Genomic DNA, 16,362 nt, shown 5'->3' on the forward strand with positions numbered 1-16,362 from the left:
TTCAAGGTATCATTTCTTTAGCTACTTGTTTCTTTGCTTCCCTTGCCTATTACTTGGAGTCAAAGCAAGCTAGTTATATCATCTTATGGATGTTATTTGTAGGGTACGTTGCCTGATGGAAAAGAAATTGCAGTCAAGAGGTTGTCAAGAAAATCAGTACAAAGTAAGAAAGAGTTCAAGAATGAGGTTGTTCTTGTAGCGAAACTTCAGCATAGAAATCTTGTTAAGCTTCTCGGTTTTTCCGTCAAAGGAGAAGAAAGAGTCATAGTCTACGAGTTTTTTGCCTAACAGAAGTCTGGACTACATCCTCTTTGGTAAGAAAATAAACAAATGATTGGGTTATATATTCTCCTAAACCCTAGTTCTTGATCTCATTGTATAATGGGTCTATATGAGATGTGCAGACCCTAAAAAGCCAGGGGAGTTAGACTGGGAAAAGCGGTACAAGATCATTGGAGGGATTGTTAGAGGGATTCTATATCTTCATCAATTCACAACCCACAATCATACATCGTGACCTCAAAGCGGCTAATATCCTCTTGGACGCTCATATGAACCCGAAAGTTGCAGATTTTGGGACAGCAAGGATCTTTGGGATGGACCAAAGTGTAGCTAACACAGAAAATCCTGCTGGAACTCCGTAAAATACTATTATCACCCTTATAGCTTATGAAACTTAAGTTTCAAGATTCTATTCTTGACCAAATGTACAATTAATCATGCAGGGGTTACATGCCCCAGGAATATAGGGACGAAGGACAATTCTCAATGAAATCTGATGTGTATAGCTACGGAGTCTTAGTTCTTGAGATTATATGTGGCAAGAGGAACACGAGCTTCTCATCTCCGGTTCATAATTTCGTCACATATGTGAGTACCTAAAAAGAACAGTATAAATCTTATGATCCTATCTAACTATGGTTGTTATAACGGATTCATCTCTGAGCTGTGTTATAGGTCTGGAGGTTATGGAGAAGCGGGTTACCACTAAACCTTGTGGACCAAGCAATTGCAGAGAATTATAAGAGTGAAGAAGTAACAAGATGCGTCCACATTGCTCACCTCTGTGTTCAAGATGATCCAACAGATCGTCCCGACTTTTCGATAATCATGTCGATGCTCACTAGCAATTCCCTCATCTTACCTGTTCCTAAGCGACCTCCATCCCTCATTCCAGAAAGGCCCAACCAATCTACGAGGAGGTCCAATTCCCAAACCATGATTGATGATAGTTGATCCTCGTTGAAGATGATGTTCCATTGGACTTGTTTGATGTTAAATAACCATATTTTTCTGTTATTTCAGTATAAACTGTAATGAAACTATTCAAAAGTTATGTATGTGTTAGTTGTGACTTTTGAGATACTCATCAAAAATTACGTACACTTTTAGCATTTTTTAGTTTCTACGTTCTTTAAGTAGCGCTCTTTGTTACAAAATCCTTGATCTGCATTTTTATCAATTTACTTCTTTAACCGGTCATCGCTAATTCAAGTTATACGGAAAGGTCTGTTAATTTTTTTCCTCAGTTCTTGTCAATGAGGTACTCTTGTTTATACAGCTCAACTCCCATTTCTTCTCTTCACTAATTACATGCCAACAAAGAAAATTCAGTTTTGACTAGGTGGGTGCCCGCCCTACGCGCGGGTTGCTGTTTTCGTTTGTGTTGTTTCTATTTTTTTGTTTCGTATTTTTGTATTTTAACATCTGTTGATGGAATCTTTTGTGTAGATCTTTAAATTATGTTTGTTTAGTAGGAATTGCCTCAACGAATATTTCATAAATTGCAATTGATGTTTGACGAGTAGTAGGATACCAATTTCTTCTTCTCGACAACTGCAAGAACAACAATAGCAAACACCTTCTTTCCAGCCACAACAGTTCCACCTGCAGCAGTTGGAACAACAACTACGACTACTAAATCAACAACTTGTACTACAACTGAATTTGATTTAAATGGGACATAAGTTATGGAATAGTAATTAGTCAAATCAGTTAATTTTATTGTGAATTTGGTTCATAATATTCCGTATAAAACTTTAGAAGTAACTAATATGACAATTGTGAAAATACTATTTTACATTTCTAAAATCATTTATTTATTTCTCTTTCCATAAGTTTTATAATTTGGTAAAGTGAAACTGTAATTATATAACTTAATCTAACCACATTTATTTTAAGAATTCTAGTTTGGCTGCTAAAAAACCCATAATTTTTTTCCCAAGTGAAAAAGTATTTAAATGTAAGTTAATAAAACACTATGTTATAAAATTTGTTGAATTATCTATATTTACATTTACGAAGTACATTTTGTTTTCTGACCTTTGAATTATACTTATTTACAAAGTTAATTCCTTAAAAATTGCACAAAAGACAAAAACAATTTCCTAAACTATCTCTACCAATTTTTGGTTAAAATTTCCTCAAACAATTTATATATTAAAAAATTTCTCACACTTAATAACATATTTAAAAAATATATATACAATATATTTATAATTTCCTTTAAAACTCTTAATTTGATAATAACCATACTGTTTAGTAGGAAGAATTTAAGTTTTTTATTGGGTTATTAATTTCAATTTAAAAATGTAATTATTTTCTTATTGCGGGTTAAATCTAATTAAATGAATTATCTATAATATAATTTAATCTGTGGTATACCATTTTATGAGTTTTACGGATCTAATTATTTCACGGGTTATAACTAAAAATCTCCTAATTTATAGGATAAATTTAAAACTCACTTTATTGTTATAGATTGAATATAAGTATTTATTTTGAATTAGGTACTGTTGTGCGTGTCATACACCGTTAATTACCTTATTAATTTATTTAAAAAAAATATTGGATTAAAAAATTTGTTTGGACAACACATTTGAAGGAGTTTGGTCCATTTTCTAGTTGAATAACGTGTGGTGTTCTTATACGTACCAATTTTTAAAATGCCTTTATAAAATATTCGTAGCTTTAGAGTGTTATATTTTAGTGTGAATTAATTTTGAATAGAACAATACTTGGATTCACCTAAGGGGTGAACCTCTCCATTCACCTCCTTATAAAATAAGAAATAAAATCTGTATACATTATTATAAAATTAAAAATGTAAACCGCTCTTTAATAAATCCAAACCGACATATATTAAATCTAAACCCTAACCATCTCATATCTAAACCAACATATAATTTCGTTATAATTATGAAATCTAAACCCTAACATCTTATTTGTGAACCCAAACCGACATATAATTTTGTTCTACTTGTAAAATCTAAAGCTTAACCATCTCATTTATGAACCCAAGCCGACATATAATTTTGTTCTAATTATAAAATCTAAACCCTAACCACCTCGTTTGTAAGTCCAAAACGACATATAATTTTATTTTAATTGTAAAATCTAAACCCTAATCACTTCATTTGTAATACCAAACCGACATATAATTTTATTCTAATTTTAAAAATCTAAACCAAACCAATATTTAACTTTCCTTAATTAAAAGTATACATAATTGTTTCTTTAATTTGGTTTGCTTTTTAATTTAATTTTGATTTTTTTTTTAAATGAAATATTAGATGGAAGATTCTGATTGGCTGAGAGAAGAGGGAGTGAATGGAGAGGTTCACTCGTATGGATGAACCTAAGTATTTTTCTTTTGAATAAATGTTAAGAACGAGAATAATTTTTTTTTTGTCAACAGCTTTAATTGATTAGCTTAAAACAACCAATGTGAAGGAACATCGTTACAATAAACCCAATAGCGGTTTGGCCCGTACTTTACGAGCCAAATTATCCGCTTTGGAATTAGCTTGGCGAGAAACTAAAATTAAAGAAAAATCAGAAAAAACTCCTCTTATCATTCTGGATCTCTTCTAGGTACGTTGAGAAGGCGGGTCACTCTGCTGGAAAAGACATCATCTTCACCAAATCGGAGCAGTCGGTTACAAACACCACATCTCTCTTGTTTGCTTCCATCATACACTTCATTGCCCACACCAAGGCTTCCACCTCTGCATGAAGAGCTGACAAGCTACGACGGAGGTTTGCAGCCCCCATAGTTGGCGAGGGGTCTTCATAGCGGGAACAAAACCACCCTATACCTGCAAAAATATCACTTTCCTTCCAAGAATCATCAATGAAACACCTGAGACCCGAATAACCCGTGGTGTGTACATGACCGATAGGGAGTGGTTGCGACTCATGTAGAAGTTCTAATTGAGCTGAAGTCCAAGCCTTTTCCTCACTCTCCGCAAGTTGTATAACATCTCTGGGATCCTTATCCAAAGCCTCAAAAACCTTCTCGTTCCTTGCTTTCCAGATGTACCATAACAACCAAGGAAACATGGAAGTATTAGCAACCTTTGGCGTGTGTCAGAAAAGATAATCCATATTTGCATATAACGACTCTGATGGGAACACGCTCGGAGCTGTTGGAACCTGAGAAAGCGCCCAAGTTTGGAGAGCAGGCGGGCATAGGAAAATGGCATGATTTATAGATTCCTGCGGATCGCCACACCGACTGCACCTTGGGTCACACCCTATACCTCGATTGTGTAAATTCCTCATGACAGCTACACAACCAGAAAGGACTTGCCACATAAAATGGTTCACCTTAGGTGGAAACTTGACTTTCCAAACATAAGCTTGCAACGACCAAATATCTGGGCCACAAACCCCCACCAGCGGATCCTTATGAATTGTCTGGTAACCCGTTTTAACCGTATATTTTCCAGTTTTGGTAAAATGCCAACCTAGAGAACCACAGAATGAGGGGTCCTCAACGGCATAGCGCGTATCAAAGAGACATCTTCCAGGACAAAGGTAGTAGTGAGCAAGTCAATCTTCCACGAATTTGTCCCAGTGTCAATGAAATGGTCCACTGTAAGTGACGTGTCAACATTAAAGTCTTGTTGTAAAGCTGGCATCGGGGATTGAGCTGGTATTGAGGGATCTGTCCACACTGAAATGGAAGCCCTAGACCCAACTCTTTTAATAAACCCTTTATTTACCAGAGGTCGAGCGGAGATAAAACTCCTCCATCCATAAAACGGGGAATATGATTTGATAGGTTCCAAAGGATCCGATTTACGGAAATACCAACCTTTGAATACTCTCGAGAAAAGCGAATCCGGCATCGATATCAGCCGCCATAATTGTTTGGCAAGGAGAGCAGCAGTATTAAAATCATCTACACTCCGAAAGCCTAAACCACCATTCGCTTTGCTAGAGCAAAGCTTATTCCAGGCCATCCAATGCATGCCCCCCGAGTGACCGTTAGTATTCCACCAAAAGTTTGATACCGCACTACTTAGTTTTGCTGTGACTGATTTTGGGAGACAAAAACAAGACATCACATAGGTAGGTAAAGCGGTAGTAACAGATTTTATCATTACCTCTTTGCCCCCTTAGATAAAAGTTTTAAAGACCACCCATTAACCTTGGTATGAAGCCTTTCTCTGACAAAAGAAATTAGTTTTGTTTTGGACCCACACATGCTCTCCGGTAAACCTAAATAAGTACCCATCCCGCCTAAAGTTGAAATCCCTAAGACTGTTTTCAACTCTTCTTTGGTCTCATCGGGGACCTTATGCCCAAATTGCAGAGAATATTTTGTGAAGTTTATTTGCTGACCTGAAACCCCTTCATACTGTTTTAATATCCGTAAAATGACCTCACGTTGCTCCCTCTTAGCTTGGCAGAAAAACAAGCTATCATCCGCAAATAAGAGATGGGATATAGAGGGAGAGGGCCTAGCCACCTATATCCCATTCGGCCTTTTGGATATTCGCAACCAAAACTTCCATGCACAACATAAATAAATATGGTGACAAAGGGTCGCCCTGGCGAAGCCCACGATTTGGAACTATCAGCCCTTGTGGCTGTCCATTTATAAGAACCGTATACTGCACGGATTGTATACACCACATGATCCAGGTGATCCATTTCTCACAGAAACCCATCTTACGAAGTAGGTGAGCAATAAAAGGCCACTCAACCCGGTCATAGGCTATACTCATATCCATCTTGATTGCCATATATTTTGATTTGCACGAAGGGTTCGTGTGGAGGCCGTGAAACATCTCCTGGGCAATAAGAATATTATCAGAAATCAAACGACCGGCTACAAAAGCTGATTGAGTGTCCGAAAGAATATTAGGCAATACCAGTTTTAACTGCTGACAAAGAACTTTAGAAATAATTTTATAGCCCACATTGCACAGACTTAGAAATCATTGAGACGTTCATCAAAGGTACCAGATTGAAGGAAGGAATTAACCAATAAGACTAGGTCCACCTTGATAATATGTCAGGCCTTCTGGTAAAAAAGAGTTGTCATACCATCAGGACCAAGTGCCTTTTCCGGATGCATCATGAAGAGCACAAAGCGTTTTTCTTTTTCTGTAGCTGGCGCTGTCAATATACCATCATCATGATCCATGATAACCGTGGATATCTCCTCCAAGGCATCCTCAAAAACCTCAGGATTTGTGGACGTAAACAGTTCGTCAAAATAAGAAACTGCTACTTGTTGTAAATCTTTTTCCTCTGTTGCCCAAACACCATCTGTATTATAAAGCCCAACAATCCGGTTTCTAGCACGCCGTTGTTTCGTTTGGGCATGAAAATATTTGGAATTATGATCTCCAACCTGCATCCAAAGACTCCGACTCTTCTGCTGCTAGTACACCTCTTCATCCCGATAGGCATCCTTTAACTTTAAAGTTAGATCCAATATGTCCTCCGGAGTCCTTGCATCGTCATGTTGGTAAACATCCAAATCCCATTTTAGCGTTTCAATGGAGTCCCGACCAAAGGGTTGGAGATCCTTCCGCCACCGAGAGATCGATCGTCGACAATTTGTAATTTTCCCGACAAAATCCCCGTCATGTAATACCTGGGAATCCGTCCAGCTATCGGTAGTGGCATCCAGGAGACCTTCCTTACCTACCCACCGTTTATCAAACCGAAAGCACTGTTTCCCCCTAGGAATTTTATCTAAGATAGTGGCCACTAACAGTTTATGATCTGATGCAACCATTGGTAGATATTCCACAAATGACTGACCGAACAACTCATACCAATCCTCATTTGCCAATGCCCAGTCTAACCGGCACTGAATTGGTTTCTTATCTCGTCACCATCGCCAAGATAGAGAATCCCCGAGGAAAGGGAACGGGAATAAATATGTTTTCGCGTTTCAATTGGTTTCTGCTTACAGCCTTGTTATTTTTATACTTTGTTTTAAAATTAAGTTTGTAATAAACTGTTAATAGAACAAACATTGATATTGGAATTCATATAACTGGAGGTTATACATGATTTTGGGAAATAAAATAACTGAAAATATGGTAAAAGAAAATAGATATGATAACAATGAGATGGTTATATATTATTTGTTTTCTTTGTTAGATCATGTAAACGACCTTGACCATAAGCTTGTAGTGGTATAAGCTTGTAGTGGTAGCACTTCTCGCATGTGTTGTCAATGTCATTTAAGTTACACATGTATGGGGCATCATGGCCCATAGTGACTCTAAGAATTCTTCTTTCCTCATGTTCCCGATCCCATGGAGTCCAGTGTTGATGTTTTTTCCAGCAAGCATCAGTATCAATTTAAGTTATTATTCAACGTTTTAAGGGCGTGATCAATTTGCTCCAAAACAAATCAAGAAAGGTCTCAACTTTTTCACCAAAACACAGAAACCCATTAATGCATTCCAGAAACAAACATGTGAACAATAAATTAGTGTGCTTCGAAAGAAGAAGAAGAAGATGGCATTATTGTTTTTTAAAACACAACACCATGTATCAGATCGGAACTCAACATTTCCGGTAAAAACTAAAGAATCGAATCAAAACTAAACAATGCATGACCCATCTCTAAGCTTATCTCTGTAAGTACCACACATCCAGCTGATAATATAAACCCACAAAAGGAGCTGCTGCAAAACAACGACTCGAACAGTTCTCAATCAACGAAGCTGACAAAGTTCAATGGATGAAGATGATGATAACTTCAAAACAAATAACACAAAAACACTTTCAAAGATCCAAACCCAAACGAACGAAATAGAATTATATGGTTTTAGAGAATTAGAGATCATACTCAGATAAATTGATGAGTAGAGGAAGGAATTGCAGATGGGCAGTGACGAAGAAGAGATCAACCATCCACAAAAAGATTAAAACTTTATCAGTAATATAACAGAAATAGTCTTTCTCTTGTCTATTCACTAATCTATAATAGCTTATCATGAGAGCAGTTACTGCATATCTATACAAATTAAGCTCTGTTGTCAATAATCAGCTATTGACAATTACCTCTTTCATGGTAGATAACTCAGACTGCAAATGCTGAATATAACTCAATGCTTCAGGTGACAAGTCTCCAAACACTTGATGACTCAGTCTCTCTAATTCTTCAACACAATTCCCTAAATCCTCACCCACTCCCTTCTCAGAACAAAATCTAACATCGTCTTCCAAAGACTGATCCTCCTCCTTTCTAGGATCAATCGGTATGTCAAAGTTCCTCCTAAGTGATACACGACACTCTGCATTCCACAACGTATACTTAATAAAACCACAAAGAAACCAAAATCCCTAAATCCACAGTGTTCTAGAAATTAACAAAATTGTCATCAGACAGAGAGAGATAGATTCAAAATATATACTCGGTGATGATGGGAGAGATAAGGAAATGAGAGAGAGGCTGCTCGGAGATGGTAACGGAAACGGAGAATTGATCGGAAGGAAGGAGTCCAAGCATAGAAGAAAAATCGTCTGTTTCATGGAATCCTTAGCTGAATAGGATAAGCCTTAACAGACATATCAAGCGGCTGGATCCGATTCACCAAATTCGCAATCACAGTGAAACCGCAATCCAACTTAGACCGGCGAGTAGATACATACGAATCGTTGGAGGAAACTCTACCACCGCTGAGACAGCTAATCACAACGGAGGAGGAAGACAACACCACAAGATTCGGAGCATAAGGTAACAACCGGCAAGGAGACAAAGAGGAAGACGATGGTGGTGGTTGGTGAAGGATTAGCTTCTTCTTTGATAGGTCAGTAACACGAGAGAGCTTGAAGAAGGCATGCTAAGAACATATTCTAGGCTCGACTAAGAAGAATTCGACCATCGATGGGTTTAACATCATCGTCGGAATTGCTGAAATTTGTCGAGAGAGCCATGGCTGGGATCACCAGCTTTGTTTGACCATAGTATAAACGGCGAGGAAGAAGAGATCGAGGAATTGGGTTTTTTTTTCCAGAATCGAGCAGAATACATGTGTCACACTGACTCCAAAGTCCGCCACAAAGGCCACACAAACCCCTCCAAGACTTCCTACTGCTAAAATGGATAAATTCTAACTCCCATAAAATTTTCCATATTTAGCACTTTCCATTTTTGGAAACTTTCCACTTTAAGAAACTTCCATTTTAGGAAACTTTCCTCCAAAAATCCCGCCTCGCGGAAACTTTGTACCCCGAGCACCACCTCATCTTGTTACTGAGTCACACAACCAACTACCCCAAGCGACCGAGTAACAAGAGAGATGGGCTGGAATACTCCATTCCCGCTCCAGCCACGGATTACAGATGGGACCTAGCTAGACAAGTTCAAGTTGCGGCTTGCTTCTCATACCACTTCTTAAGCCTTGCCTTCATCTTAGCCTCAGGCTCCCAAGTCTGCTCCTCAACACCATCACAGTCACACAGGACTCTCATCAAAGGAATCTTCTTCTTCCGAAGTTCCTTGATCCTCCTCTCGAGAACCCTCACTGGCCTCGCCTCCACAGTCATGTTAGGCAGAAGATCCTCAGGAATCTTAGCCAACACCTGTTCACCCTCACGGAGACACTTCCGCAACGTAGACACATGGAAAACCTTTTGGAATGCACTCATAACCTCAGGTAACTCCAATCTATATGCCACTGGTCCAACCCGCTCAAGCACTCTGAATGGACTCATATACCTTGGACTCAACTTAGCCTCTGACAATGACCTGTTCGGACCCCGCAACATGGCCATCTTGAGGTACACTCTGTCTCCTACCTGAAACTCAAGATCTCTCCTCCTCTTATCAGCATAACTCCTCTGCCTATCCTGAGCCTCCTTCCTGTTCATCTTGAGAGCTCGAATCTTCTCTGAGGTCTCCCGAACAAAACTAGCACCAAACATGCTCTTCTCCCCCACCTGAGTCCAGCATAATGGTGTACGACATGATCTCCCATACAAAGCCTCATAAGGAGTCATCTGAATGCTCGCCTGATAACTGTTGTTGTAAGCAAACTCTACCAGATTTAGGTGATCTGCCCAATGGCCACCCCAGTCCAACACACACATCCTCAGCAAATCCTCCAGCATCTGGATCGTCCTCACTGATTGTCCATCAGTCTGGGGATGATAAGCTGTACTCATATGCACCTTAGTGCCCATCTCTGCCTGAAATGCCTTCCAGAACACCGAAGTGAACTTAGAATCCCTATCAGACACAATGCTCGCTGGCACCCCATGCAATCTGACTATCTCTCTCCCATATTTCTTAGCCAAGACCGCTGCTCCATCAGTCTTCTTAATGGCCAGAAAATGCGCTGACTTAGTCAACCGGTCCAGAATGACCCAAATAGCATCAAAAGTCCGTGACACTGATAATCCTACCACGAAATCCATGGTGATCATATCCCACTTCCACTCAGGAATGGGTAAACTCTTCAGTAACCCGCCAGGAACCTGATGCTCAGCCTTCACTAGCTGACACACATCACACCTCGAAACCCAACTAGCTACATCCTTCTTCATCCCGACCCAATGATAGTACCTCTTGAGATCACGGTACATCTTAGTCGCTCCTGGATGAATGGACAACTTGCTCGCATGAGCCTCTCTCAGAATCTCCTGTCTCAACTCCTCATCCTTGGGCACACAAACCCGACCGTGCACCAAGATAGTACCATTATCTGAGACCTGATACTCTGAATCCACATCCTTAGAGGCATTCACCAGCCCCAAATCCTTCTCCTGAGCCAACCGCACTCTACTCAGAAGATCTGCTCTATCTACTGCTTCCAAACCCAACGGTTCCTGTGAAACAGCACATAAGCTCAAAGCACTGATCTCCCCTACCAGAGACTCCATCTCCTGCTCCTGAGCCGAAGCTACCCTCTTCCGACTCAGAGCATCTGCAACCGTGTTAGCCTTACCAGGATGATAGGCTATCTCCAAATCATAATCTGCCACAAGCTCCATCCACCGCCTCTGTCTCAAATTCAGCTCAGGCTGAGTGAATATATACTTCAGGCTCTTATGATCTGTAAACACCTGTACCTTTGCACCATAAAGATAAGATCTCCAAATCTTCAGGGCAAAAACTACAGCACCCATCTCCAAATCATGAGTAGGATAGTTGCCTTCATGCACCCGCAACTGCCGCGATGCATAGGCAATCACCTTCCCATGCTGCATCAGAACACACCCCAAACCAACTCTAGATGCATCTGTATAAACCACATAGGGTTCTCCCTGCTCAGGCAAAGCCAACACTGGCGCAGTAGTCAACATCTCCTTCAGGCTTGCAAAGCCTTCCTCACACTCTTCTGACCAAACAAAAGGAACGTCCTTCCCTGTCAACTTAGTCATAGGATGTGCTCTGCTTGCAAACCCCTACACGAACCTCCTGTAGTAACCTGCCAATCCAAGAAAACTCCTGATCTCCGTGGCATTCTGCGGTCTAGGCCAATCTCTGATAGCCTGAATCTTCTCCGGATCTACAGAAACCCCGTCTGCAGACACTATATGACCCAGAAAACCCATCTCACGCTGCCAAAAATAGCACTTGCTCAACTTAGCAAACAACTTCTGCTCCCGCAGCTTCTCCATAACCGCCCTCAAATGCACTGCATGCTCTTCAGGACTCTTAGAATAAACCATAATATCGTCGATGAAAATGATGATAGATACATCCAGAAACTCCTGAAACACACTGTTCATCAATCTCATAAACGCTGCTGGTGCGTTAGTCAACCCGAAGGGCATAACTACGAACTCATAATGACCATACCTCATCCTGAAAGCAGTCTTCCTCACATCTGCTCATCTATCAGTATCTGATGATAATCCGACGCCTGATCTACCTTAGAGAACCAAGTAGCACCCCTCAACTGATCCAACAACTCATAATTCCTCGGGAGAGGGTACTTGTTCTTCACAGTAACCCGGTTCAAACCTCGGTAATCAATACACAACTGGAAACTCCCATCCTTCTTCTTGACAAACAACACCCTTCTTGACAAACAACACCAGCGCTCCCCACGGTGACACACTAGGACGGATGAATCCCTTACTCAACAAATCCTCTAGCTGCTTCTTCAGCTCTGCCATCTCTGCTGGAGCCATTCTGTAAGGAGCCTTGGATAACGGCGTCGTCCCCGGTTCCAGTTCAATGGTAAAAGGATCCGACCGAGATGGTGGTAATCCCTGCAAAGACCGAAACACATCCTCAAACTCTTTTACTACCGGAATGCTGCTAACCGTAAACTTCCCCATTGACTCTGGCATCGATATAGTAACCAAATAAGCCTCACGGCCCTTCTCGATCATCTTCCCAGCCTGAATGGCCGAGATCACGAGACTCCCCGAAGTTGGTCTAATACCCTGAAAAACCAACTTTCCTTCTGGACGCTCAAACTCCACTCTACCCCGATAGCAATCCAAATGCACCCTATGCCGATGCATCCAATCCATCCCGAGAATAACATCATACAACTCCACTGGACTGATAAGCAAATCCGCTGGCCACGACTCTCCTGCAATCTGAATATCGATTCCTCTAACCCGTCCAATAACTCTCAGGAACTTTCCTCCCACAACTCTAACAACTCATGTACGCTCTCCAGGATCCCCACTGATCCCCGCACTCTCTGCACACTCTGGAGTAATGAAGCTATGAGAAGCTCCAGAATCAAACATAACATGGGACTTAAACCCGCCCACCAACAAGGTCCCTACACAAACCTCATGTGTTGAGAACCTAACACTTTATCACAGAAAAATATAAAATCTGAACCTACTAGTATTCACAAAGTTTAAGTGCCAGAAATTATACCTGTGATCGCTCCAGCACTAGTTCCACCAGCCTCTGCTGTCGTGTAAACCCGTGGCGCCTGCTCAATCTGTGCTACCTGCTGAGCTCCAGGCTGCACCTGCTGCAACGCTGCCACTGCTGCCGGCTGCAACTTGGGACACATGGGCCTGATGTGCCCTATCTCCCTACAATGATAACATACCCGAGGCCCTACCGTCGGAGCACTCCTCTTGGGACAACTAGCAACCTTGTGATCCTTGCTCGCACAACCGAAGCAACTCGCACCACTCGGCTTCTGCGTAGCCTCCCACTTCCTTTTGGTTCCCTGTGCAGGCCTACCGCCCCTGCTCGAACCACCCTGCTGTTGAGCCCTACCAGGCTAAACCGCTGGAGTAACCGACACTGACTGTGCCCGGATATCCTCCTCAATCTCTGCTGCAGTCTCAACCAGCTCTGCACGCGTAGCATAACTCCGCCCTCTATAGTGAACTCTCAAATCATCACGTAGAGCCCTCAAAAACCTCCTGATCTGAGCCTCCTCAGGCTCCATAGCCCGACCCCCATAACAAAGAAGTCGACTAAACTCCAAGTCCAGCTCCCGCACTGACCGTGTCCCCTGAGACAACTGAAGGAACTGCACCTCCAAACGATCCAATGCCTCTCTAGGAAACTACTTGCGGTTGAACTCCAAGACAAAGTCAGCCCAAGTCATCTCCCGCTGCACCCTCCTAGCAGCCACAGATCTCCACCACAACTCAGCATCACCACTCAAAAAGTAGACCCCTATGTCCACCCAGAACTCCTCAGGACATCTCAGAGTATGGAAGTTATGTTCCACCCTCGTCCTCCACACATCCGCAACAGTAGGATCTACACCTCCCGGAAACTGCTCAGTACGCAACCGACCCATCTCTGTCAACATGCTGAGATAACGAGCATGGACCCCCACATCCGCAGCAACTGGCTGCCGCTTCTCTGCCACAACTGGTGGCACTACCTGAGCCCGAGCCTGTACCACTGGTGGTAACCGCTCTAACACTTGTGCTAGCAAAGCCGCAAAGTCAACACCAACTCCACCCACTGGGACTCCCACACCCAGGACCCTAGCATCACCAGCCACTGGAGCATCAACACCGCCCCCTCCTGCCACACTCACGGAATCCCCCGGAACACCCTGCGACTCACCAACACCCTCAGCTGTAACACTCTGGTCCTCGGTCTCACTAAAGGTTCGAAACTATAGCTCAACATTCTCTTCTACCGTTTTAAATGGCAAAACGACGGCGTTTAACTTACACTGTTATTGTGACTTAATCCGTTAAATTTATCCGTTAGTTGACTTAGAGACATGCCTTATTTAGATAAGTCAACAAAAGTTAACGATTTAATTTAAAAGTCAACTAAAGTTAGCTATTTAATTCACCACAATGAAAGTTGATGCTTTTTTTCAACACTTTTGATAAGTTGGGGATTTTTTTGACATTTTCCCTATTAAAAAACCATAGATATATCTGATCGAGACCATTATGCGATGTTCTTCTCTCTCTTATACCGCGAAACGACGACGTCCCTACCATATAAACTTGGAACCCTTACACAGGTTACCCTCTCGCTATATATAGTGTGCCAATGGCCTCGCTAGTTAATTCATATCGAAGAAAACTCAAATAGAGGCATCAAGAGTTGAAGATCTTTCTCTAAACCCCCTTCTCTTGTTTCCTTATTAGTTTTCTTCGATATATACTCAGAAAGATACTTGAAGAGCTCGCTCATTCGCAAAATAACAATGGCTCTAACTCACAACGTATTGGCAGTTACATTTGGAATCATGGGTAATTATTAGTATCATCAAGCATTCATAAACAAACACCAAAGTTATATAAAATTATAATTATATACTACTATTATATATCCTGTAAGGCTGTAACTATTATTGGTAAGTGCATATAAAATTTAACTGTACTATCTTTGAAATATGTATTTTTGCAGGCAACATCATATCATTCATTGTTTTCCTGGCACTAGTGCAAGCGTCATCTATCTCAAACACTCTTTGTTTCTTTCTTTCTTTTTCTTTTCTCATAATTAAAAAAATGTTTTGGATATTACTATTTTCAGGCCAACGACTTTTGTAAGAATCTGCAAGAAAAAAAGCGATTGAAGGTTTTGAATCACTTCCCTACGTGTCAGCGCTCGTTAGCGCGATGCTATGGATTTACTACGCTATGCAAAAAGATGGAGCAGGCTTCCTTCTCATCACCATTAACAGCTGTGGGGTGCTTCATCGAGACCATATACATCATTCTTCATCACTTATGCTAACAAGAAAGCTAGAGTATGTTTTAAACCTTCCCATTTCTTTTCGTTTATTAAAAACATGCACTTGTATTACAAACAAAAAAAAAAAAGTTTAGGTATTTCACTGATGATGATATATCAACGACTTTGAAGGTTCTTGGGCTCTTGAATTTCTTGGGTTTTGCTGCTATTATTCTTGTTTGCGAGCTCTTAACCAAAGGATCGAACCGTGAGAGAAAGTCCTTGGAGGGATTTGCGTCGGCTTTTCCGTTTGTGTTTTCGCAGCTCCTTTGAGCATCATGGTACGTACAAACTTATGTGACATGTATAATAATAATAATATACATGCAAACATAGAAATATTTGTCTATGGTCTAAACGTAGCTTCTTTGTCTCACCTTTTCTGGTAATGGCATCTCTTTATGTTTACGTATAAATGAATAATATAAAAAGAAAGAGATAAAATATTTCTATGTTTAGATCATAAAAAAATAATAATGAACATAAAAAGAAAGAGATCAAATAAATTGATAAATTGGAAATAAATATAGAAAAATAAAAGAAAAGATAATATTATAAGATATAGAAATCAACCATAGATCTATATAGAAAACAAAGAAGGAAGTCATGAGATTATTTACAAAAGTTGTCCAACCAAGTTTACAAAGTCATATTTATGTTTGACTTATGATTTTCTTTCCATACCTCTCTAGTCAGAAAACTGTTAATTGTAATTCTTAATCTAGTCGTATTATTTATGATAGAGATAATGTATTTGAAAACTGATCCAATCAAATGACTCCATGCAATATTGAGTTTGGTCTATGTATTTTTCTTCTTTGTTTGATCTGAAGCTGTTGCAATATTGAGTTGAAAAAAAAATTAACATTTTAACATGTAACTAATAATTGACATATGGAGAAGTAGAGTGAGAAACGTTTCTTCCCCTAGTAATTTTAGAAACGTTTCTCTTCCTT

At 40.5% G+C, this 16,362-nt stretch overlaps 1 protein-coding gene and 1 pseudogene across 3 annotated transcripts; one reads left to right on the plus strand and one right to left on the minus strand.

Annotated features, from left to right (window-relative positions):
- On the minus strand, positions 7,269 to 9,296 carry LOC104731160. 3 transcript variants are annotated; one of them, XM_010450446.2, is made up of 3 exons: positions 8,673 to 9,296; positions 8,320 to 8,552; positions 7,269 to 7,937 (listed from the first exon to the last, which is right to left on the minus strand). In XM_010450446.2, the coding sequence occupies exons 1-3, from the start codon at positions 8,788 to 8,790 to the stop codon at positions 7,857 to 7,859; spliced, it is 432 nt and encodes a 143-aa protein (XP_010448748.1). In that variant the 5' UTR covers positions 8,791 to 9,296; the 3' UTR covers positions 7,269 to 7,856. The 3 variants fall into 3 exon arrangements, with proteins under 3 accessions (XP_010448748.1, XP_010448749.1, XP_010448750.1); XM_010450447.2 differs by having other exon boundaries at positions 7,269 to 7,911; positions 8,673 to 9,295; XM_010450448.2 differs by having other exon boundaries at positions 7,269 to 7,979; positions 8,673 to 9,294.
- The window catches only part of LOC104733357, a 6,700-nt pseudogene continuing 5,211 nt past the window's right edge, over positions 14,874 to 16,362 (plus strand).

This window comes from Camelina sativa, chromosome 12, assembly GCF_000633955.1.
Source record: "Camelina sativa cultivar DH55 chromosome 12, Cs, whole genome shotgun sequence".
NCBI lineage: Eukaryota > Viridiplantae > Streptophyta > Magnoliopsida > Brassicales > Brassicaceae > Camelina > Camelina sativa.